The 24,677-nt window shown below is 48.0% G+C and overlaps 4 protein-coding genes across 4 annotated transcripts; 2 read left to right on the top strand and 2 right to left on the bottom strand.

Annotated features, from left to right (window-relative positions):
* Window positions 1-2,735: 2,735 nt before the first annotated feature.
* On the bottom strand, window positions 2,736-3,344 carry LOC135813372 (collagen, type I, alpha 1b-like). The gene has a single exon (XM_065326471.1). The coding sequence runs from the start codon at window positions 3,342-3,344 to the stop codon at window positions 2,736-2,738; it is 609 nt and encodes a 202-aa protein (XP_065182543.1).
* A 2,424-nt stretch (window positions 3,345-5,768) lies between these two features.
* LOC135813964 (uncharacterized) lies at window positions 5,769-9,269 on the top strand. The gene is made up of 2 exons (XM_065327010.1): window positions 5,769-8,125; window positions 8,525-9,269. Exons 1-2 carry the CDS (start codon window positions 5,948-5,950, stop codon window positions 9,092-9,094), a joined length of 2,748 nt encoding a protein of 915 aa, XP_065183082.1. The 5' UTR covers window positions 5,769-5,947; the 3' UTR covers window positions 9,095-9,269.
* A 121-nt stretch (window positions 9,270-9,390) lies between these two features.
* LOC135813965 (NADH-cytochrome b5 reductase 3-like) lies at window positions 9,391-14,650 on the bottom strand. The gene is made up of 9 exons (XM_065327011.1): window positions 14,483-14,650; window positions 14,206-14,352; window positions 12,719-12,791; window positions 12,174-12,280; window positions 11,710-11,839; window positions 11,430-11,507; window positions 11,214-11,299; window positions 10,968-11,067; window positions 9,391-10,183 (listed from the first exon to the last, which is right to left on the bottom strand). The coding sequence occupies exons 1-9, from the start codon at window positions 14,489-14,491 to the stop codon at window positions 10,011-10,013; spliced, it is 903 nt and encodes a 300-aa protein (XP_065183083.1). The 5' UTR covers window positions 14,492-14,650; the 3' UTR covers window positions 9,391-10,010.
* Window positions 14,651-14,961: 311 nt separating this feature from the next.
* Window positions 14,962-24,067, top strand: LOC135813963 (ciliary microtubule-associated protein 2-like). The gene is made up of 12 exons (XM_065327008.1): window positions 14,962-16,076; window positions 16,990-17,071; window positions 17,253-17,337; window positions 17,684-17,769; window positions 18,622-18,747; window positions 19,080-19,244; window positions 19,475-19,615; window positions 19,922-19,982; window positions 20,550-20,656; window positions 21,943-22,149; window positions 22,741-22,874; window positions 23,251-24,067. The coding sequence occupies exons 1-12, from the start codon at window positions 15,811-15,813 to the stop codon at window positions 23,309-23,311; spliced, it is 1,521 nt and encodes a 506-aa protein (XP_065183080.1). The 5' UTR covers window positions 14,962-15,810; the 3' UTR covers window positions 23,312-24,067.
* Window positions 24,068-24,677: the final 610 nt, after the last annotated feature.

Below are 24,677 nucleotides of genomic sequence, written 5' to 3'. Positions count from 1 at the left end.
CACAAGGCAGAGGACACGCTGTAAGGAGACAGTGCCCCTGACTAGTACTAGCACTACAACCAGAAACTGGTTGGTGTAGGGCCTTGGTCTGTGTGACTATGGCTGGTTAGGACAGAATCCGTGGCCCTCTTTACTAGAGGGTATGGCGTCTCCGAGGGGGGGGGGGGGCTCCTTGCTAGATCTCCTTGGCTTAATCGCAAGTAAATGTAAGTGGAGATTATTATTGGTAACAGAGCATGCAGATTAACGCTATGTCTTGTGTGTAGATAATGCTACCTGAATGTTCACGTCTGGATCATTTACTTGCAAGTACATGTACATGTAGATACTTCCAGCGCCCAGTGGCTTACCTGGTATGTCACCTCCAGGTGAGCAGTTGGCTGGTATTCCAACCTCTCCTTTCTGACCCCTCTCTCCTCTGGGGCCCTGCGGACCTTCGGGGCCCTGTGGACCCTCCATGCCAAGAGGACCGGACAGACCCACAAGTGTGCCAGTATCTCCCTTGGGCCCCTTCATTCCCGCCTGTCCGCTCAGACCGGATGGCCCCACTGGTCCAGGCGGTCCTGGCATAATGATGACACGAACTGTCCGATCATTACTAGTGGCAGCAGCTAGATGAGTTGCCTTGGGTGCAGCAGCGGGACCGGCTGCACTGTCGTCATTGCCCGACAGAGCTCCGTCTTGGCCACCACGCGCGTTTGATATTGTAGCTAGACAGGCAACGACCAGCAGCACTAGTGGAGTCCAGTATTGGACAGACATAGCTAAGGTCCCAGTTACTATAGACTTACGACAAGACGAGATCTTTGTCAAGTCACCTTTGAGAAAAGCTTCCTCCGGGAGATGCGAGAAGGACATTGAATGGCCCTCGTCGTATTTGCCTTCACTTTTCACCACGACTGTATTCCAGTGTCTTCTCTATTCAAAGTTGGTATCTTCCTAAGCTCTACCGCATGACTCTACATGAGTTGATGAAATGCAAACTGTCACAGAACACAGGCGTTGCCAATTAAAACGACATGCCAATTGCCAGACCAATTACCACGGAATTCCAAACGACTAAGTCGCGACTGAATCATGCAGTTTATTTTGCCCTCTTCACCGTGGACTTGGAATGATTTCGTAACACTAGCGGTACGATACAGCGTGTGTGCAAGACAGCGATCCTCAACGCGGCGGTTTTAGCTACACTGTAGCGGCGTTGCCAGTGGGGAGCAGATCTTAGCATGTGTGCGTGGCGGTGATGGTGGTCCGTTCACATGCACACCTCTTCGACCTTCGGGTCGTCTGAAAACAAGCCATGCAGCTAGCGTGGCAGCCATCTCTCTCTTCCGTATGCTTACTGTATATGCGTGGACCAGTGGGAGTAGACCCAAGCCGCTCAGTGATGTGCCTATGTGCTTCATACTTCATAGTTTTTCCGCTCGGTCATGTTGGCGGAAGCTGACATGAATGAGTCGAGTAAACAGGGTCGAAACCGCTGCCTGCCGGTCACCCGACAACGTGGACGACACACCGATTGACACCAGGCTAGGTATTACAACTCACGCCACGTGACTGTGTATGGTGTCGCATCTACACTAGACTAGATCACAGGCTGCACAGGCGGTGCTTACATAAACCCGGAAGACGTAAATAATATTCACCGCTTCCCGAGCTCATCGCCAGCTCTCCTTCTCCGCTCCTGGGCATCTCACTCTCAGGCTCTCTTTGCTGTTTGCATTTCTCTGAAGCTCTCAGTGGTTTATGGTCATAAACGGTCTGGAGCTTATTTATTGTCCCTGTGTAGCACTAGCAATGCCTGTGCTACCAGAGGCAGAAGTCATAACTGCATGTGCCAGCACTGGTACCAATGTGTGTGTGCACGAGCCGAACAGTGAGCTACTTAGTATGTTTTTTGCGCTGCTTGTTATAGGCACATGGCTCCCAAATCAACAACTGAGAACTATGCCTACAACTGAGTCATGTAGATCTACAAGCAAGGCGAGATGAAAACGATGCTTTGCATCACCACTCGGCATTGGCTATGCAGAAGTTGAAAAGGGCATGCTTGAAGGTGTGCTTTACTGAGGAAATCCACTATTGCCCCCACCTTTTTAGGTCGCGCGAGGATAATTGGCTAGATCCTGCGCATAACACTATACTGCAGCTTTCAACCAGACTTTATCACGATGCTGTTCTCGTGGAGTTTGACGATGGTGATGATCGCTGCCATCGCTTTTTATTTAATGGGTATGAATAATTTATTTCATAGCGTGACGGGACAACCGTAATACTAATGGGGCCATCGTAGTCCAAACTGTACGTGATTGTGAACATTCCAATATTGATGACACTCTTGTGGATAGAATGGTGGCAAAATAGCAAAATCATATCAAGGTTTGAAGTCTGAATACAACGTAGTAATAGTCAACTGTGCTCTGAGGAGATCGCATGGGTATTGAAGTGTATAGCAAACATCAGATCCTTTGCTGCAAAAGGATGCCTAGCTATAACTACTCTATGCCTATGGGGTGTGCTGGCAAAATCCAAACATCAACAAAACATAGTACAGATCAGAGGTGTGAAATACCACCTATCCTTGTCCTCAAGCATGGAAGAAGAAATCTTGGCTGGGGTGTGGAAAATCCACATTGTGCTACCTGGGACACGCGATCAGTCACTTCAAGCTCAATTCTTGTCAACTTGCGCAATTCGTACATCCTGCCTCCTGTCAATGCGCTGGCGACTTTCCATCAGAATCCACCGGGAACACCTGCATCACCCTTTTGTCCTTGTTCTCCTTTCTCGCCCTTCTCACCCATAGGACCCACTGGGCCCACTGGTCCAACAGGTCCAGTGTCGCCTATAGGACCCGTCTCGCCTCTCATGCCCATATCGCCTTTAGGTCCAGTATTCCCCTTTGCACCGGAGAGCCCCGGTAAACCTGGAGGTCCGGGGCGGCCTTGATATGTGATATGCTGCACAGCAGGCTGGCTGATTGCGGGCGGACAACCACCGTCGCTACTGGAATCGTCACTGGAGCTTCCTGAATCAGACCACGACTTGGAATCGTCGTCACTTCTGCGAACTCGCTTTCTGTGGCCTCTTGTCCTTGCCGTAGGCTCGGTCCGCGTCGCAGCCATCTTTCGAGGCGGTCGACATATACAATCCCAGGCTTCGTCCAGTTTGTCCGGGACGAATTGCACTGACTTATCATCCATTAGTAGGTAGGTCTGCTGCCGGTCGATATCGCCTGGAGTTGTAGCAGGAACACTTGATCTCGATGTAGGCGAAATATGTCTGCTGTTCACAAGTGTCTTCCGTGAAGGAGAGCCTTGCACCAAGCCCGTTGATAGCCACATCGCTAGAACATGAAGCACAATATAGAGGTAGCTCGAGGACAGCCAAGCGGAGGATGGCATGGAGAGCATCATTATGACTGAAGCGCAGAAACTCTAACACTTCAGGGTGACAGTCTTTTTCGTCTTCTGACCTGTAGCGGACTGAAACCTTCAAGTCATAATTACTCTGAGTCTTTCTCACACGACGATCGTGTTGTTAGTTCCGCGAGCAGCTCAATCTGTACAAAGTGTATGCCATAGATTACTGTCAATGTTTTTGCTGCATTCACGACACGCACTAAGCCTTGGCCTGGCGCCGACACGATGCTTTTAAGTCGAGCTATTCGCATCCATCATCATATGCTGGAGCCAAATGACGCTGGGCGCAGTATATGCTATGGTGGCAGAGCAAGCTGGAGCTGATGAAGAGCTGCAGCACAGGCAAGGGAATATACTGTATAGTGTAGTAGTTCAGCCGGTGACCGGGGGTCGCTGATAAGCCAGCAACGAAAAGCTGACTTTGCCCTATTGCAGCATCATCGTGAACTGCGGCCTGGTGAAGTAGCAGGGGTATGTATCCTCTCTGGTGGCGACTCTTACGCCGTGAACCATCGGCCATGATCTAGTTCCCTTATCCATCGCTAGCACATCCGGTTTGCGAATGCCAGTCACTTTGCGCTGTGTAAAGCTTTGCCATTCCCCCGCACCGTGTTTGGCCAGTGCCACACGGCCGACACTTGTCGTGAAAATGGCGTGTCGGGGGAAACAATGTTCAGCTCTTTTTCAATGCATGTGAGAAAGATAGCACGATTGTTTCTGGCCTACTCAGCCATCCATTTGACTGGGAAGCTTGAGTTTTGGGAGCATGATTTTGTATCGAAAGTGTAGAAGTTGTTGCTTACTCCAAGCAGACTCGGAGACATTCCAATCGAATTGTATAGCCTCATAGGACGAGCATTAACGTCATTCTTAACCTTCCTTCAACTACTCCTCCTGCATGATTAGGCTGTAAGGCTAGCTACTTGACTTTGTGACTCGTGTGTATGGCGACTTTCTGCTATACAGTCATGTACATGTTCTGTACTGTGAACTAAAGAAGTATTTTCCACCAGCATCGCTCCTAGTCCTACCCTTGCTGTTGGCGGGGACTAAGCTGAGGGCCTCAACAATACACGGACATGTGCCAGCTCACTTGTATACGTGGGTGTATCTATCTACAAGTACGTGCATTTCCACCACACGTCGAGTGGGAGGATGATTCGCCTCAAACCACCCACCGCAAAGGTGGAACAACTAACTTGACTACTGTACATGGCAATACATTAGTGTTTGCCAGCACACACAACTACACCAAGGAAACATTCACCACTTGAGCTCTCAGACACTAGACATTGGCGAATCTTACATGATCGAACACGTAAGTGTTGGATATGCTACCAGTGCTCATTTCATATTAAGTTAACTTTGTACATATACTTGGTGCGTGGTAGTAGTCATAATAATAGATTTACATGCACAGAGACAGAGATTTACAGAGACGCTCCGTTTCCTTATAAAACCATCTCTGAATGTCGCTGCCACTATTTCGTACTAATTAGTAATTACAAGTACATGTTCAGAAGAGGCGAGAGTGGATGCATGTACATGTAGATTACTTGTACCGTGGTACTGTAGTGGTAATTCGGTAAAATTAATAATTCATGATTCCCTGCATCTGTGTAAACATCATATCCAGGAATGAGTTGCGGTCTCCACTAGCACAGCATGTGACAAGCCTTTATAACCAGATAACGTGTTGTGAACCGCAAACACCAGCGCCTTCTTTTTCGTTCAGGTTGTCATCGACACGTCACCATGGACAATCCAGCTACGAGCCAGTGCTAGCATGTTCCGCAAGAGACGCCCTCACCGGAATCACTGTCTAGACTGTCTGTAGTGGTTGATTTTCTCGAAACTGCCGTATTCTCTCGGATTCCAAGAAAGGAACGACCAGATCGAAGAGCGTAGAAAGTTCTTCCACCGTCAGCATTACAGCAATGTCGAATTGACGAATATCTCGCCCTTCCGGCCCAGCAGTTTAGCAGTTAGCACAAACTAGATTTGTCTCCGACACTCACAGTCAAGCGATTTTCGTTGCTTCCATTGCAATGACGCACGTCCAGGCATGTGAGTCACTGACGGTTGGTCCGGGATCAGACACCGGGACGGCAGCCGCAGAGCAACTCAGAACAAAAACAGCCACTGCGTCAGTAGAAGAGGGGCAGAAGCATGACGAGCTTGCCAAATCCAAGCCAACGGTCTTATCTACAATGGTAGAAATCACGAGACACACGATGTGACCAACTACAGTAGTACATTGTAAGTTACTTTTTTCTTTGTAGATACCATGAGTGGTGAAGTAAAAAATAATGATGCCAATTATTTCCACAATTTTCCAGGACCTGAACAAGCAACTGTGATAACTGCTGGAAAAAATAATCAGCTTCAAAACCTAAACAAGCTCTGCACCCTCCTTATCGTGTAGCTTCCACAACTAAACCCTTGCCACGTGGTGTGAATGAATGAATTACGTGATGCTACAAATGTATTTTCAGACCTTAGAAGCCAATTGACCCAAACAAGCGATGAACTCTGAACCTAAGTTGCTTCGGACGCTAGAATGGCTACTTGTTCTTGGGGCCATGTTTCACTGCGGACTAGCTGACGAGAAGCAACCTCGATCTGTCAAAAGCACAAAGCCAGTTTATCGTCCACCACTGGATCCCAGCGAGTGGGGAGATTCGACGAGCGAATCCGACTCCTCGACTTTGGGGTGCATTCGCATCAGGGCCAGGAAAAACAGCAAGCTTGCAGCTCAGAGAAAAGTTGCCATTCTCAATGCAGCCGCAACGTGCTCGGAATTCAACAACACCCTGGCGCAAGTCGTAGCACAAACGCTGCAGACGACAGGAAATTTCCTCGTCAGCTCGCTAACTGGTGAGCAGCTCTCCGAGAGCTCAGTTTTCAGTAGGAGCACGTTCGATGTACTAGCGATTACCCAAGCCAGCTGTTTACCTGTCAACGTCAGTGGGTTCATCAGCAATTACATCCAGTTCCTGGGAAATGGTGGAGATCTTGTATTACTGGGTGGCAAGCCCCCGTTCATCCGAACTAGCAATCTGAAAGATATGGGAATCAACGTGATGAGCGAGTATGAACCCTATAGGTACACAAATACAATAGCCAAACTACCAGCAGGAAGCCTGAGGCGACTGCTAACAATGAACCTGGATCAGTCTCTGGCAGAGAAGCTGCCTGATGGCAGCTCTTCGAAATGGCAAGCAGAGCTTGAAAGTTACAGTCTATCTGGATTGTCTGCGTTGGTGTGGCCAAACCCAGGCGAAACAACCTATGCACCATTACTGTCTGTTTACGACCCGTACGGGCGACAGAAAGGAGTGGCCATCGGACAAGCAGTGCATAAGAGAGGCAGTTTCAAGGGATCAACATGGATTGTGGCGGGCGTGGTAAGTCCTATGTCGTTCTATGGTCTGAACCCGGTTCTTCGCATTCTTACTTCGGCTCTTCAGAACGAGACCGAAGTGGTCAACATCAAAGATGAGGAATGTTTGGATGAGCCCAGTCTCCTGCTGGACATCCCTAGCAACCTCAAGCATGGAGAGTCCATTGTCAAGCCATTGCCAACGCTGGCATCGGTATCCAATGGGACGGAGTTCCTGGCACTCAGTAAAGACAAGCGTGGCATTGTCTACCCAAACGGGCAGGAATTCTTCATGCTCGGCGCTGATTTCTATCGCTCCATTCTCGGTTCGTTCGATGCAGAAACACTCACTCTTGACATGCAGAAAGCGGCCGATGCGGGCCTCAATGCCTTGCGCATGTTTGGCTACGAAGATGCACTACAGAAACAGCCAGACATTCTACCGACTATTCGCACGGTGGCCAATGACTACGGTCTCTATTTGCTCATGGACATGAGCTGTAAGCCTGAAAAGGATTCGGAGCAGAAAACAGCCGCCGGAGTAGCCGCATCAGCCAAGCGCACTGCAACCCTGCTGCAGAATGAAACCTGGCTTCTGGGTTATGACCTGTGTAATGAACCATACTACTGGGACTTGGGTGAGATCATGGTCAATGCCACTACCAAGCTGAAAGACCTGTTTAACTATAATAAGCAACCGGTTAGTGAGGCTGACTACATTGACTTTCTCAATCCTGGCTACTCGTCCACGTTTCCCAACCTGCACCATGGCCTGCCCATTCCAGAGAAGTACAAACCGGTCATGGATGATGTGGCTGGCATCTACTCCACATGGCTGAACTGGCGTAAGTCTGCCATTAGGTCGGTAGAGCAACACAGCCTGCTGACCGTTGGTTACAACACACTGTATGGCCTCATGGCGTACAACCAAGAGCTGGACTTTGTCAGCCACCACGCCTATCCCAACGGGCCCGGCTACACGTTCACGCTGCAGAACTACACCCAGAGCCTAGCAGTGCCGACGACAATGGACAGGCTGGCGTATGTCTGGGACAACCTTGCCGCTAGCAGCAGCAGCAATGATATGACCAGGCCAATATCCTATGGCGAATTTGCCACATCTAATGGAGACATACTGGAGTTACCCGACGGCACGGAGGAGTACGTCGACTTCCAGACGTCAGCTCTCTACGACATGCTTGTCTGGCTGCGCATGCTGAGTCAGGGCTACAGTGGAGCACTCCGGTGGAGAGTGAATGACAAACCATACATTCTGAGCCTTCAGCAAGACACCTGGAGAGGCAATGACTCCGATCCAATGGTGAGTGAGCAATACTGGAGAGATTGTGTATACTTTAAAGTTGTAGTATTTTGTTTGCTCTGTAAAACTCAGGATATAGACTCACGGCATTGTGCAATGAAACCTTGGCAGTGCCCTTTGAATTCACAAGCCTGCAACCAGAGCCAGGCATCCATCCAACTATGCTAGCACAGCCCGGGAAGTTTCTCTGCTGAAGTACGTAGAAGAAAGATTTCCTGCAAACCGAGAAATTCGTCCACATCCTGACCGTTCGAGAGCTGGTGAAATAGTTGCTGGACTGTAAAACTGGTGCCCTGCTGCTTCCAGTTTCATTTCTAAATTTGTCTTTGACTTTGGCTCGTCATTCAAGTTGATAATGTTATGGTTTTTTTCATGTATTTGACGTCCCTTTGTGTTCAGATACACAAGTCCTACATCCGCGAGTCTCGCTTTGGACTATTCTGGTACGATGGCTCGCCGCAAGGGCGTCCCAAGCCTCTCGCCTACTGCACTGACTTTCTCAGTCAGTACGTTGGGAGTGCGTTCGCCAGTGGAATGAAGCACGTGTCGGAACTGCAGGCAAAGCTCAACGTGCGGCCCACAAGTACTGGCGTCCACGTGGCGTATACATTCACAACGCGCAATGCCCTGTTCGTTGCTGACGTCGCACCTGGGTTTGCCGGCGATGGTAGCAAGCTGCTGTTCCAGCCGGTAGGTGCAACGGCAGCGACCGTCATGGTATTCTGGTTGGCAGATCAAATTGAGAGCGGAGCAACGCAAACCCAGAGCACAGCAGCAAAGAATGCCACTGCCATGTACTTGAGGAGCTCAGCGGACACCAACGTACAGATGCAAGTCTCCCTGCTCACGCCTGCGCTACACGCCGACTCGGTGACCGTGGCTGGCGTGCACGGCGCTTACGCGTTCGACGACACCTGGTTCAACATCACGCTGCTTGCTGGCGAATCTGTGAGCCTGACAGAGAAGTAGAGCTGAGGCCAACTCCAACCTTCCAGTCACACATACGTAACGTTGCGCTCGCCACTGTAATAACGTATAACCTCACAAAGTCCAGTTTCCTTGTCCACATTGAGCTCCAAGCCTTGACATTGACCGTGCTATTGGATCTTGAAATAAAGCTGACCCAGTGAAGATTCAAGTACAAGCCGACGTAGGTCTCACTACTGAGCTGATACAGGGCAAACGACATCACTACTTTTGTGTGACGAGCACTGGGGCTCGGTTCTAGTCGTAGTAGCCAAACTAAAAAAGGTTCCAAATGGTAGTCGACGAGAGTAGTACAAGTCATATCCACAAAGAACGATTGTTACCAAAAACAGAATAGAAATAAGAATAGATGCGAGAAAGGGAAGAAGAAAGGAAGGGTCTTACACTGAAAAGGTTTTCGGGGGGTAATGCCTCCTTTCGTGTGAAAACAATGTTTCAATGCGAGTTGACTACACATGCAACAGCACAATAATATGCTAACTTTCTACAAAAATGTTTGTAAAAGACATTGAAAACTAAGCCCACTAAGACAAGAAGACTACTGTAGAATGGCTGTGGTGACTGCAATGGCAAGCAAGAGACACGTGCACCAGCCAATGATTAGAAGATCAAAAGCTAATCGTGACGACAGACACAGTCCATCCTGGAGCCTCAGCGATGCACCTGCGCACGTGACATGGCATACTGGCAACGCAGTAGAAACCATTGAACACCAGGGACACTCCTGAGTGCCATCACCAAACTCCTAGCTACAAATGCTACAAAGCGGTAACAAATCTTCCGGAAAATAGAAATATAGATACTGTTGCTCCTCGTGCTTTGCAGTTACCCAGAAAGCAAAATGCACGCGGTGCGTACCAGCAAAGCCTGCGTTTCCAGACCAGGACACGTAGTTGGTTTAGAAAGCAAAGTATTGCTTGTCAGTGAAGCCGACCTTCTCCAAGTTTGGCACACAGGCAAACTTGATCATAGGCGGTGGACCGCACATGAAGATCTGCACATCCTTGTCGAAGGCGGGCATGTGACGGCGGACCATGGACTCGTCAATGAAACCAGAACTGTAGCGCCATTCTGCAATGGAGGGGAACACACACACACACGCGCACACACACATACACACACATACACACACACACACACACACACAGGAACCACATCAGAGTGGCATGGTGACAGGTGTACACGCATAACGCATTGAATGAACATGTACCTGTAGCAGATTCTGCAAATAAGTTGCTCCGGAAAGATAAGCACTTCACCATACAAATGTACAGCTGTGCTAAGATCCAACCCAACTTGCCCATGTGCCACCAAGGCAGTGAATGAGGTGCCATATTTTCCCGAGTATACGCCGCACTGGAGTATAAGCTGTAGCCAGACTTTTTTTGTCACAAACTACATCTACCGGTATCCTAGTTATCACCGTTAATTTGACCGTCGTAGTATAAGCTGCACTGACCTTTTGGGGGTGAATTACTGGTGTTCAGAGTGCAGCTTGCTTATACTCCAGAAAATATGGTACTATCTGGGTTCAGGTCAATACATGGTTATTAGATAAACCATGTGTTGTAGTAAGGTCACTGTTTCCGAACACGGTGTCCTCCACCTAGTTACATGCTGTCAACCAACAACATGTCACTACATGTATAGGTGTGTAATGAGTGGACTATTTACCAGTATTTAACACGTGTGCAAAATACAGTGATGTAATGGAAACGGATTCTGGGCGGCAGCCTTGCACTTCGGGTTCGATTTGACCTTGCCTAACTGTGCCAGAACTAAGAGCGTTTGTCAGCGCAAATCGATTCTGCGACAATGCATGTGCAGTGATTACGCCGGGACAAACTTGTCTTACCTTTTGGTGGGGTGTCGACAGTGTACCAGAGGTGGAAGCGTTCCGGGTACTTGGCAGAAATCTCCTCCAGCTCATCACGCAGCAGAATATCATTCTCAGTCTAGAGAAAGACGCGCAAGACAACACCACAGCCAACTCAAACAACCAGCATGCGTGTCCACCATCAGAACAGTGCACGGGCATGGATGCACAGAAAACCAGAGTGCCCGTATCTACATGACCGAATGCATCTTCCATAGCTGTTACCTGGTTGGCAAAGAGCAAGAACATCTCAGTCTGGTCCTCGGGGTCCTTCAGAATCTGCCTGACCACCTGCAGCATGGGAGTGATACCTACAAAGTGGGGGAAAAACGCGAAAACACTAGATGTAAGGGAACTTGCTCATTTAGTGCACAGAGAGAGAGAGAGAGAGAGAGAGAGAGAGAGAGAGAGATGTCTGGAGTGGCATACGACTCAACATACCGGTTCCACCCGCCATCATTCCAATCTTCTTGCACACACGCGTCTCTTCCTCCTTGGTAGTCCGGATAGTCACTCGCCCTGTGTTCACATTGGCCCACACACACACAGACCACACATTGCCCACGCACACACACAGTGAGTAAAAACAGGAGACTACAAGTCCACCAGCAGCTGCTACTTGAACGATACAGCAACAGCACAAAGAAGGGATAGAGTGTACCAGCAAATCCATTGAAGCAACTAAACACCCATGATCTACAAGCATTGCATGGAGTCTCACCTTGCCCCATGTAGGTAAGCTTGCCCGATGGTCCACGCACATCAATGGTGTCGTTGATACCCAGACCATCAAGGTATTGAGACATCTTGCCACCTTCTGGGAACTTGGGGTGCACACCGGCTGCATACACCTGCCACCGCACAGGACAAACATCAACCCAGTTTGGATTGAAGCTACGTACAAGAGAATAATACATTGAAGTAGGGATGTGTGCGAGCGTGCGAATGTGTGCGTGTGGTGGTGTGCGCGTGTGGTGATGGTGGTGTGTGGTGGTGTGTGGTATGTGTGTGTGGTGATGGTGGGTACATGCATGTATGCACGGGGTGTAAATATGAAAATGAATGTTCATTGCTGTGAATACTGCTAGTAATCTGGGTGTGCAGTAAACCAAACATACCATGCACGTAATCATACAGAGGTCAGCTCCGAGCACGGGCCGGCCGTCACCGGAACGTGTCGCTCACCTTGATGACCAAGTCAAAGTAACCGATTTCATCATCAGACGTGACCGGTGTGTACGGGCGCACCACCAGCTGGCCGTTAATCATAGCACTCAGGTACATGTGCTGGCCTGAACATAGCAACAACAAACAGGGCATGCACGCGCGCGCACACACACACACACGCACACACACACACACACACACACACACACACACACACACACAAGCACCCACACAATTCAATTTCCCAATTTGCTAGCAATGGTCCATTGCGACAGGAAGTGGGAGTTGTGTGAGGAGCGGAAGCGAGATATAACAGTAATAAGTAAGTTACAGTATGGCTGCATGTATGATCGCTGTTCCAGTGCTTTGTACTTCAGTACACATACACATCCAATGTCAAAACACCTGCACAAGAGTCACCTATAATCACTAGTCTACTGATGATCACCTCCTCTGTCTAGAAAGTCTACAAGTCAAGCAGTACATGTATGCTGGGCTGCACATAGTTACAATGTAGTCCAGACTGAAGTGTACAAATCAATTGAAATCATGTACGTACTCACCGATTGGCAGACCCAACACATGATCGGGAGTCTGCAGAGCAAAGCGGAATCGCCGCGTATCACTCGTGATGACCTTCAATCAAAGATGAACGAAAAAAACCCAAAGCACCCACACAAACATCAGAGGGCATCACACGACTTCCATATGCCCCGGTGAGTCTTATCTATGATATTACAAGTATATATGAAACATTATTCAACCTTGCCTGACCTTGGATACCGGTATGTAAGAACATCTAGTGAATTGCTATAAACTCTCGGCTTTGACTATTCGTTTACAGAAATTTTTCGATGTGTTTTTTGAAATTACATTGTTTTATGCTCGCATGTTATGTGAACTATTATGTTCTGCATAAATGACATTACATGTGTACCGTACAGTACTCGATCAGTACAACGTACTTTAGACGTCATCCACTTTTGCTAGTGTACTCATTATTACCGTTCAACTCCTGTGTCCTTTCCAGGATATTTGCATTCCATTTGAGGTGCTTTTGAATAGGGGCTGTCCGTAAATATCGAACTTTTTTTACCAAACGAATTATGTTAGTCACCCAACCCCTCCCTCCCTCCCCCTCAGAACGTAAAAATGTTGACATGTCCGGGGAAGACAGAGGTGCTGGGTTCGAATCCCGCTCATGGATCTTTCTTTTGCAACATTGGCGCCTGGCAATGGCTCGAACCTACGACCCGCGAGTAGGTACAGGGTGAGGACGCAGCCTGTCGGGGCGGGGGAGCAGTGTAGCAAGAAGGACCCACGGGTGTGTGTGATCCCCGGTAGCCTAATCGGTAGCGCACTGTCCTGGGAAGACAGGGGTACTGGGTTTGAATCCAGCTAGTGGATCCTTCTTGCTACAGTAGTGTTGAGGTGTGTTAGCAACATTACATCCAACATGTTTGTCGGCTTCAACACAGGTTGAAAAACTCTTATACGAACACGGCTTCCGACCAAAAAAAAGACTCAACTCATCGAGTACTCTACTTGATGCTGTTGTTCGCCTTTACATGTACATGATTTGTACAGTGCTGGCAACTGAAATCCGACCCCTGAGCGGTGCGTTCACATTCTAGCGGTCTCTATTTCGTAGTTTTACAATCCCGTGTTGGGTCTTTGCGACGTGAGCGCACCGCTCAGGGGTCGGATTTCAGTTGCCAGCACTGTACTTGAAGCAGGCACCGTCAGAACTCAAGTGAAGGGTATTCCGAATTTCACAGAGCTTGCGCTCACAGAATTCCCCCATCGTTTGCCAGGATCATGCCCCCCCCCCTTCATTTTATTGATGTTTTGTACACTGCACGAGTTGAGGGCAGCTAACAATATTCATGCAATCAGTCCACACAAACCACTGCATGATAGAGTTGCTGCAGAGACAACCAGACTCGATTGCTAGTCGACTGCCCATGATATTAGCACCCAACTCTTCGTGTCACTATACCATACGTGTATAATTATGCAATGTACCTGCAAGTTAGTTACTGGTACATACCTCCTTCTCAATGAGCTTGAAAGGAATCTTCTCCTTTGGATTCAGAGCTATCTTAGACTTGGAGCTTTTCTTGGACGGCGTTTGACGAAGGAAGAGAAATGCAAGTACGCCGATAAGGCCAGCGGCACCTGACAGCGCGACCAGAGTCTGAACAAATCAGAAACAAAACAAAACAAATCAAACAACACTCTTCGCAGGTCTACTCAGACACAGAGACGATTCTGATGAATGTTTTACACCCCAAAAAAGCTGTGACAGTGATTAGATGAACACTTACCCACTCCATCCTGTTACGAATGAATTCACTCGACAAGCGTAAAGTAACACTTAGTTCTTCGTTTCGGTCCACCAAGGGCGTGGAAATCGTCTCCTCCGGCACTTGATGCGTTGAAACAGTTCAATCGGATCACTTCCCTCTTCAAAGTAACTAGTCTGTAGTTTCCCTTCGCATACAGTTTCAAACAAAAACTGTGAATGACAAAGCTGAAAATCTGGAAACACGCACTGCTTCGCTGCGTGCAGCTAGCTCAAGGCTCGTGACCATGGTGACGTGCACGTCGTTCCCGCGAAACTGGTATAAAAAATACTACTAGCGATGAGTGATAATTTTACTACCACCTGTTGATGTTTCCATGGAGAGCACCATGGCATCCAACATTTCTAGCTATGATATCCCGCTAACAAGTCAGTTCAATCAGCAGCCTCAGAGGCTCAGTGCAGTACAGCTGTGCACTAGTGTTCACGGTGAGAACTTCACTGGGGAAAGTGTTACCAAAATGTTACACGGAACGGTGATTACTTGAATCCAAGCTCCACAGGTTACCAAGGTGTGATACGAGCCCTACAAGTACAAGTAATTTGCAGGTCACAAGCCCAGCACCTGGTCTGGTGGGGACGTATCGTTACCAGACTCCAGAGCCTGGGTGAGACTAGTAATTGTGGGTGTGACTATCGCTAATCGACTAGATCAGCAACAACTGACTGTGCAGCCGGATCGGCGTGGAGAGCAACAAACACACTTCATTGAGAAGGTAACGACGACGTGTTCTGGTGCAACAGTCACCAACACTAGTCGAGTCGACACTCAGACAGTGCAGCATATACCGGATAGAGATTGTACTGTACTGTAGTGACATTGGCGCGGTAATTGTTTATTTCCAGTGGCCCGCACTGAGTCTATGAACCGTGGTAATGTTCATTTCGGCGATGCTAGTAGACGTACAGCACGTCTCATTGAACACGCACTGAGTAGTAGTGACTTATAGATGACACAAACCTCAAGTCTCGACCACAGGGCAATATTACCAGTCGTCACACTGCCTTGCTCAAGTCAATGGAGTTGTTTCCGTCTTGCTCAGCTAAACCGACGAAGAGAGATCAGCTAGCCCGACACTAAACACGTCATCTGTTATCTGCAATCAATCGCACACTGTGTGACCGCTCCGGTCGATTGTGGACAAGTCGAGTGTCGGGTGAAGAGCATAGCACTGAAGACAGTTCTGCAGTCACTCATCAAGTAGGAGGCGTATCATCAGTGTACACGGTAACCACGGTAACATTGTTTGCTGCCGGAGTACATATACTAGACAGTATATCCGGGTCAAGATGTCGCAGACAGTTGTGCAGCACGCATCGGCAGCACCGGCTGCTGTGAGGAGTATGGTGACCACTACTACTGGCAGTGGAACATCATTCACTACAAGCAGTGCCGCACATTCAATGAGCATGCCACAATTCCCGCCGACCACCACCGGCACTGCCGGCGAGGAAACCCCGACTCAAACGACGAGCATGCACTCTGACACCAGTCGAGAACAGCACAAGGCGGCGGTGGTTAAACGACCCACCGCGTTTGGTTCGTCAGCAAACAGGTAGGCACATGCACGCCCAGCAAATGTGATTATCAAGAATGCCGGCATCATGCATGCCATGCGTTATGACCTACCCTGAGCCTTGCTCAGTTGAGCAACACAATGCAATCTGCAGGTACAATGTATATACCGGTCCGTGTATTATGCAGTGTTTGTTCCCGTTGCAATGAAGGCGTGAGACTAGTGCCAGGGCTGAGAGTTGCATGCACTAGGAGTAGGACTAGAAAACATTGTTTAACCCTCCCAGTCTGCACTTCTGATAATTTCCTATCCACATATATACAGACAGTTGCAGTGCAGTGTGTTGTATAACAGCCGGGCCAGTGAATCTGTGTTGTGTGCACAGTGTGTTGTATAACAGCCGGGCCAGTGAATCTGTGTTGTGTGCACAGTGTGTTGTATAACAGCCGGGCCAGTGAATCTGTGTTGTGTGCACAGTGTGTTGTATAGCAGCCGGGCCAGTGAATCTGTGTTGTGTGCACTGTGTGTTGTATAGCAGCCGGGCCAGTGAATCTGTGTTGTGTGCACTGTGTGTTGTATCATCAAGCAGCCGGGCCAGTGAATCTGTGTTGTGTGCACTGTGTGTTGTATAGCAGCCGGGCCAGTGAATCTGTGTTGTGTGCACTGTGTGTTGTATAGCAGCCGGGCCAGTGAATCTGTGTTGTGTGCACTGTGTGTTGTATAGCAGCCGGGCCAGTGAATCTGTGTTGTGTGCACTGTGTGTTGTATAGCAGCCGGACCAGTGAATCTGTGTTGTGTGCACTGTGTGTTGTATAGCAGCCGGGCCAGTGAATCTGTGTTGTGTGCACAGTGTGTTGTATAGCAGCCGGGCCAGTGAATCTGTGTTGTGTGCACTGTGGTTTGTGCTCTGTGTGTGCGTGTACATCTCCTTACACTCTGGCTGCACTGATAGGTTCAGCATGGCAAACATTCATCCTCAGAACAGGACACCTGGCTCGTATCTGCAAGTTTCCTATCTAGGAGATGACGACCCGGTAAGTGACAAGATCCACTGCGGAGCACGATTCAATGCTCTACTGGAAACTTTCACTACTACTTCTGAGCACACGTATCTACAATAGGGTATATAGGCAGCCCAACAAGGTTGAAATCACCATAACTGGAGGTTGCTCAGTTCTTACTAGTACGTGTGCACGTGTGCTTCGTTCTCTCTAGAGCCGTATGCGCGCACCAGGCCGTTACAACATTGAGAAAGGTGGTTTTGCCTTGGATGCTGTGGAGGAGCGGGCTCAAGGGCCAGGTATGTAGTGGATGAACTGCTTGAAGCAGACAAAAAAGATTGAGTGATTGTGTTGACCTCCTATAATGCCAGCAATTGGCTGAGTTTGTGCCTACGAGGGTTTCCTATAGCACATCGTCAAAAATGCATACGCTCCCAAAAAGCTATCGGTCAAGTCTTGCACTCAGATACCCTAACCATAAACATCTTAGTGCACCTCTCCAATGTAGGATACAATGTGTAAAGGTAACCGTCATTGACCGGCTCCATATCTTATCATTGGAGGTCCACATCCTGGGTGCTCGCATCCTCCCTTCATTCCTGCGTGACTTGCATAATTTGATTCACTTCTCTTTATACCATGCAGGATGGTTTGAGCAATTGGAGACGACGCAAGAGGCCGCTGTCCCCCGCACGGCCATTGCTGATAAATGGCACAAACAAAAGCGCTTGGTAAGTTTGCCGTCAATTATTTGGCTCGTCTTTCATCACTCACACAGCAGGGGTCGCGTATGTGCATGAACAGCTTTTCTCTTGGATTGGTTTGCTGTACTGCTGGCGTATAAGCAGCACTTGCGGTTGACTCGTGACGATGAACCATGCAGTTGCAATTTACCATTGCCAGCAGTGCACAGTCAAACCGTGCTCCTAGTCCACACTTTATGAGTTTATGCCTCTCTTTTTGCAAAGTGTATTGTGTTGCTTGGGCTCGTTATTACTTTCTCTAGCTTCTCGGGGAAATTTCTCCTGAATTCGGAGATTGTTGCACATATGAAGCGCCAAAGAGGCCACGATCTTGAGTGACACTAATGTAGTACGCACTTTGCGTATGCGAAAAGGGAATGCCGTACACTCATGAAGAACACGTGGCTTTTAGCAGTAGTTCGCATGCCCTGACCCCAAAACGCGGGAATCTCCAGGTTTCAACCTTCCCTGAAGTTTGGAGAGCTTTGGAGAGTCTCCTAAAATTCCGAAAGAATATAAGAACACTTCTCAAACTTTCTCAAGAGTCTCAAACTTTCCCAAGAGTCTTGAACTTTCCGAAAGGATTTAAGAACGCACCCTAAGCTTAAAAGTTAGTGTATAGGCCAGAGGCAAACACACGTGGATGGTCGTGCCGCTAGAAAGAGAACCTTGAAAGGCTGGTATGTAGCATGGGTGTGCACAGTTATGGCTTCCACCATCATGGTGTAACATAATTATATTTACATCGGCATGGAGTATGGGAATATCTAATCAGTTATCATCCTTCCTGTCCTCTATAATTATACATGTATAATAATTATTATGTTGTGCAATGTGCAGGAAGAGGAAATGGGCCCTGGCAAATACCCAGTGTCGGATTTCATCGACAAGGAAGCAACACGAACGTTTGGCAAGCGAGACAGCGTGTTTAAGAGGACAGCCAATCGGTTCGGTCCACAGGACAGAGTAAGCGACGATGAAGCTGCTTAAATGCACTTGCAATGTCATTGTACTGCTCTCAGGTACATGACCTTGTCATGCTGCTGCTTTTAGACACAGGAGAACTCTCTGCTGGCATTGAGCCTCGGGATAGTCACGTTTGATCTGCATGCACAATCACAGTCAGAATACTATGTAGTTCAGAAATCTACACATACCCATTTACTTTTTCCTTCGAGTTGTACGTTGACCGCTTATGGTCCAACTTGTGAGGTACCTACTGGCACTGCAGGTGTCAGTCACTCAGTCAGTGTAGTCTAGCTGCTGCTCACATCTCGCTCCATTGTGTCCGGCTGCAGTTTCGTGAAAATCTGCCCGGCCCCGGCAGCTACGGAGCTCCCAAGGAATCGATGGTCGAGCAGCTCGAGAAGAAGTGCTTCTCGACGAGGGGCTTGCTGAGTCAAGGTGATCCAAAGACAAGAAGTATAGGCCAGACGTCCCGTGCCCTGACAGGAAACGACAAGGTGAGTGCGCATACAATCACGGTGAAATCTTGTTTTTTTTAAACTGACTGTGCAGCTTCTAACTACGAGTTCATGCGAGTCATTTCCACACATTTACTGTACGAGCTGTGCTGCATCAGCGCATGCATCTCCATCCTTTTCATATACGTATGCATTGATACTGACTGCCGTATGCATGCACTGTGTGGATCAAACCCGTTTTAAATAATGATTATGTGATTGTTTTGCAGCACGACATCCCACCGAATAAGTATGCCATACAGCGGTTTCCAGCGAGTCATTTCCCGGACCATGGACCGAAGCGGGGCTACATCGACATGTCGTCGGAGAAGAAGATCGGTCCCATCAAGACTGGACATATGGCACAGCCGGTGAGTACAAACATACATCTTACACAGCAGTATATGACATTGTACCGTGAGTGTACTTTAATTCAATCCTGTTCGCTCCTCTTTGAAGTTGTCCATTGTGCTGGTGACACGACGAACTAAAATAAATCAAAAACAAACAAAACAATCCTTATTCCTTATGTCACATCATGGTGCGGCCCGTATGCCAGCACGGCTTGCACTGTAATTACGGTACGTGATTCAGCCCTTGATTTTTGAAACATGCCCTCTTGTAGTGTTAGATGTGATATTGTATCGATGTGTGCGTTGTCCTGTAACTGCATGCAGCGACGCAACAAGCTTGGACCAGGCCAGTACAACTACACCTCATTTACAGCTGACTTGTTAGGTGAGGCCGATCACTTTCTCCACACCACATACCATGCAGTCTTTGTCGAACTGAGTGTGACTACGTGTACATTCACTAGAGAGTGAAAGTGCTTACAGCGAAGATTTTATTTGTGCTATCAAGATAGTGAGCAGTTCCACGAGTTCTGAAAAATAAGAAGCATGGAAACGTCAGTGTGAAGTGCCCTCGATAGATACCGTTTTGTGCATCAGATATAGAGTACTTTTTTACGACCCTCTGCATCCTTTTCCAGTCACCTGCATAGCCTTGGATATTGCGTACATCAGCTCATGATAAATAGCTGGTTTTTACGTCGTTTCGAGGTACCTGTACGTTTTTCTAAGATTCCACAGAACACAGATTCTCCACTGCATGGGAATCTTCTCTGCATGTATTATACTCTGCTTTGCGACAAGAACGCATCGCCTACAGGTACTCCTCCTCCTCCAATGTTATGTCCGGGGAGTTGTAAAAATACCAAATTCTTTGACTCCCTGGTTATGACGTTATCAGCCCGTCTAATCCTGCATGTCTCTCTGTGTCTCTACCTGTGCTATGCCATGGCAGACAAGCACAACGTCAAGAAGGGTGCAATGAGCAAGCTGGACCGCGCCCCGCAGCCACCAACGCAGAGAATAGAGCTGAGCTACCTTCCTCAGGTCATTCCACCATCGGTACGGGATTTTCCCAGTGTAGGCCGCACAGCCTTTGCACAGCCTTTCACACCACTCATCCACATCCTAGTACACATACAGTGCCCATAGTATGTTTATACACTACACATACAGTACACATACGGTACACATAGCTGTGATCTTGCATGCAGTCTACCGCCACACCCCTACCTGCAACACGACTATGATGTAGCAGGACCGCCGGAAGCAGCTTTTGATTGATCAGGTCATACCATAGCCTTTCACACCTTGTGTATGATATAACGAGTGCGCATGCATGGCCTCCTCAGCAGCAAACATGCGTTGGTGGCCAACAAGTTGGTCCCGTGATGACCTGACCAACCGGACCGGTTCCCGCGGGTCTGTGTAGATCTACGCTTATGCAAGTTGTCCTGCGAAGTTCATCATGAAACAGATCATTACAGTCTATACACCTACTCCACACCCACTCATATAGTTACCGTAAAGTCGCTGGTAAAAGCCGGGCTTATAAGCATATAAGCCGCTTTCTGCATCAGGCTTTTTAATGCAAACAAGGCTTGTATGCAAACCCGGCTTTTATCCGCGACTTTACAGTACCGTAAAGTCGCGGATAAAAACCGGGTTTGCATACAAGCACATCGCGGATAGAAGCCTGAAAATCAAACGGGTCCTATGCCGCGGCATATAAGCCTGTCGCGCGTAGAAGCCTGGCTTCTATGCAAGCGCGGATCGGGTAGGTCAAGAGTGCATGCGCTATGTACAGTGCATAGTAAAACTGCCGCCATACCGGGAGTCAGTGGTAGATCTACGCGTGTCGCGCGTAGAAGCCTGGCTTCTATGCAAGCCCGGATCGGCCGATGTGCATACAAGCCTGGCAAAAATATCAGTGGTGCATATAAGCATGGTTTGCATACAAGCCTGGTTTGCAATGAAGCCTGATGCAGAAAGCGGCTTATGTGCTTATAAGCCCGGCTTTTATCCGCGACTTTATGGTATGTGAGCAATAGGCTGCTCTGTGGTAATCAAGCCCACTTGTAATCCTCCACCCCGCCCGTTTCTCATGCAAAGCATTCTCTGCAACTGTTTGTGTAGCTTTATTTTACTTCACCATAAGCACAGGCAAAATCTGCCTTCTCACTGGGCGTATTGCCACAGTTCTCGCCAAACGATGAAGATAACTCCACAAAGAAGTTGCTTGCTCTACGTCGGAAATACAATGGCTGGTAGGTATTGCATGAAATTAGTTCAGAGAGCTGTTTCAAACTCCTGTCTGTGCCCTTGTCACGGGTGTTTACTGTGTACAGGAGCAGCCAGGACCACCATTCTACTTTAGGAAGCCACGCAGCAAGAGCGCTCCGCTCTCGATTGCTGTAGACTCTCTGGGTGACTACTATGCAGAGCCTGGAGAGAGAGCCAAGCACCATCGCACAGTGAGCAACTGTGCGCCGTTCCACTCAAACACCAATCGCTATGACGATGTCATCGCAAAGAGATGCTTCCACTCAAGTCCTGTAAGTGATCAGTTCACCAGCAGTCATCATGCAATGACATGATCATAATTATGGTAGTTCATCAGCATTCATCATGCAATGCCATATGGTGGATCATCACCATTCATCATGCACCAACACGTAGCTCATCACCACTCATGCAGTGACAGGTTTTGATCAAAAGGCACCGTGTTGAACGAGAGGGTGAAACCACTGTCTTTAACCCGAAGTAGCAGATTGATTCTCTATGGACCAGTCCAAAGGAAACAGATGGTAGCAGCAAGCTCTAAGGGGTATATGTGTTTGTGTACGCAATACTACACAGGCATGCATGTGCAGTTCACTCTGTACATAATGCATATGTAGCTAGCTTGCAGTGGAAGTCAAGAGGTCCTTATTGCAGCTGCATAAGCTAGTCGTCTGACTCTTAGTCGGATATTATCTAGTAGATCCCGAGTGTTCGACTGTTTGGATCATTGTGTGTGTGTGTGTGTGTGTGTGTGTGTGTGTGTGTGTGTGTGTGTGTGTGTGTGTGTGTGTGTGTGTGTGTGTGTGTGTGTGCGTGTGCGTGCGTGTGCATGTGTACATTCGCCTGTATGATATCAATGCCAGTGGGAGACATCGGTTGCCAGGGACAACATCAACAAGTTCCACGAGTCTCGGCATATCAACGGGCACACCTACGTCTTCAACAGTGCACATGAACACATTCCACCGACGGGCAATGCCAAAGATGTTCTGAAAAGGTCAGTACCGTAATCATTTCCTTTCGATGAGATCAGTCATTCAGCTATGGCAGCCTCAAACAACATCACACAGGGCCCTTGGGTCACAAGTAAAAGGATGCATGGATACTAGTCACGAGTATTTGTCCATCACTGTATTGGTTCAAATTAACTAGATAATCAGCAGTCAGAAAGTGTGGATACCTAGGCACAAACTTGGTATCTATGTGTCCCATGACTTCTTTTTATCGGAGTATCGGAGTAGAAGAAGAGCTCTTTGCGGGTCTGTCACCGCAAAAATGATACATTTATTCCAAATTTTCGACTCAGTGGGTATCTTCAGGACTACACAAGTTATTCATTCTTCTTCATGTTTTTGTTTGTGAACTCGGAACAGAGAGCGGCTGCAGACAAAGAAGTCAACATTGACGAAGAGAGCACCACTACTCGAGGATTAGGGCTGTCACCGGCCTGTCATCCCAGGCAGTAGAGCGCATGGCATTGGTGGTAAAACTAAAAAAGCGCTCATTTCAACTCACAGCATTGCACTCAGCAGCCACAGCAGCCCCCCCCCCCCCCACGTGAAAAATCAAAGTTGCTCGTATCGGTCTTGTCAAGCCGTTTATCTTGCTGGAGCTCACCACTACTACACAGTCTACAGCGGGTAAAGCACTGTGAACGACCAGATAGGCCTGCAAGACCATTCACACTGAAGGACCGATAGAACAACAGAGCGGTGACTTCGAAGCCGCACTGTAGTGACAGTAGGAACAGTTTTGCACCTCAGTCAAAATGCCTACAAACGTAGCGTATAATTATAGCCTTGCAAACACCAGCCATTATCACGTCCTACTGATATTTCTGTGCGTGGCTGTCGCAGAGTAGGAACGCCACTACCATTCTAACGTACAAAGTATAAGCATGTATACTGCAGTACATATTCATGTTGGCCACGCATACAAGCAGACATCTCGTTCATGTTGTACATAGCAGACATCTCGTTCATGTTGTACATAGCAGAATCTGAGACTAGCATACCATGCAGTAGTGATATATTGCTTGACTCTTCCAGTCTTGAGGTTCAACAGGTATACATATTCAAATCCAGAAGTCAAGGTGTTTGATTTACTACTACACACACACACACTACTCATCATCAATGCTTGTTGCTCGTAAGACAGAATTAAAAAAAAACCCAACAACTCATGAAACTACGCTGACACGGGACGGGGTGCGTGCGTGGTGTGTGCGCCCGTGCATGCATGCACGGATGTGTGCTTGCTGCTTGCATGTGCATGCAAAGTACATTCATGTACAATGTAGTATTAAAAACCTCCAGTCATTTGCATGTTCTGAAAAGCAGATAATATTTCTGGTACGAATCACTCATATAAAAAAACCTGTATAGAAAACCTGGTGCTGTAAAAAACCACTTTTTTAGGAAAATGACTGGAGGTTTTTTATGCTATAATTTAAATAGAATATTAGCTTCGCCCTCGTGTTTGCGGGGAAAAAACCCTCGGCAAAAAACCGAGGCTTTGCCTCGGTTTTTTATTTCCCGTAAACACTCGGGACTCAGCTTATATTCTATACATAATGTGCACAACATGTGGGCAGAGAGGAGCAAGAAATTTGCTGTGGGCTTTGAGCTTCATGCCAAATGTCAATCACCAGACAACAATAAACGTGTCCACATACATACACATGCACATACACATGAAAACACACACACACACACACACACACACACACACACACCGCATTATGATGATTATAATTATAGATAGACTGACGGCACGTAGGAACTCAGAGGAAGCAAAATTA

This window comes from Sycon ciliatum, chromosome 4 (genome assembly GCF_964019385.1).
Source record: "Sycon ciliatum chromosome 4, ocSycCili1.1, whole genome shotgun sequence".
NCBI lineage: Eukaryota > Metazoa > Porifera > Calcarea > Leucosolenida > Sycettidae > Sycon > Sycon ciliatum.
The sequence above is the reverse complement of the archived record's forward strand: the minus strand, read 5'-3'. Positions and strand labels throughout refer to the sequence as shown.

Coding starts and splice junctions, on each gene's coding strand:
- LOC135813372 (XM_065326471.1), bottom strand. CDS start 3,344: ATGTGGCTATCAACGGGCTTGGTGCAAGGCTCTCCTTCACGGAAGACA.
- LOC135813964 (XM_065327010.1), top strand. CDS start 5,948: ATGAACTCTGAACCTAAGTTGCTTCGGACGCTAGAATGGCTACTTGTT. Junction 8,126..8,524: donor GCAATGACTCCGATCCAATG/GTGAGTGAGCAA, acceptor CTTTGTGTTCAG/ATACACAAGTCCTACATCCG.
- LOC135813965 (XM_065327011.1), bottom strand. Junction 12,281..12,718: donor TGTGTTGGGTCTGCCAATCG/GTGAGTACGTAC, acceptor TGCTATGTTCAG/GCCAGCACATGTACCTGAGT. Junction 10,184..10,967: donor TGTCGACACCCCACCAAAAG/GTAAGACAAGTT, acceptor CCTCCATTGCAG/AATGGCGCTACAGTTCTGGT.
- LOC135813963 (XM_065327008.1), top strand. CDS start 15,811: ATGTCGCAGACAGTTGTGCAGCACGCATCGGCAGCACCGGCTGCTGTG. Junction 16,077..16,989: donor TTTGGTTCGTCAGCAAACAG/GTAGGCACATGC, acceptor CTGCACTGATAG/GTTCAGCATGGCAAACATTC. Junction 22,150..22,740: donor GATGCTTCCACTCAAGTCCT/GTAAGTGATCAG, acceptor TATCAATGCCAG/TGGGAGACATCGGTTGCCAG.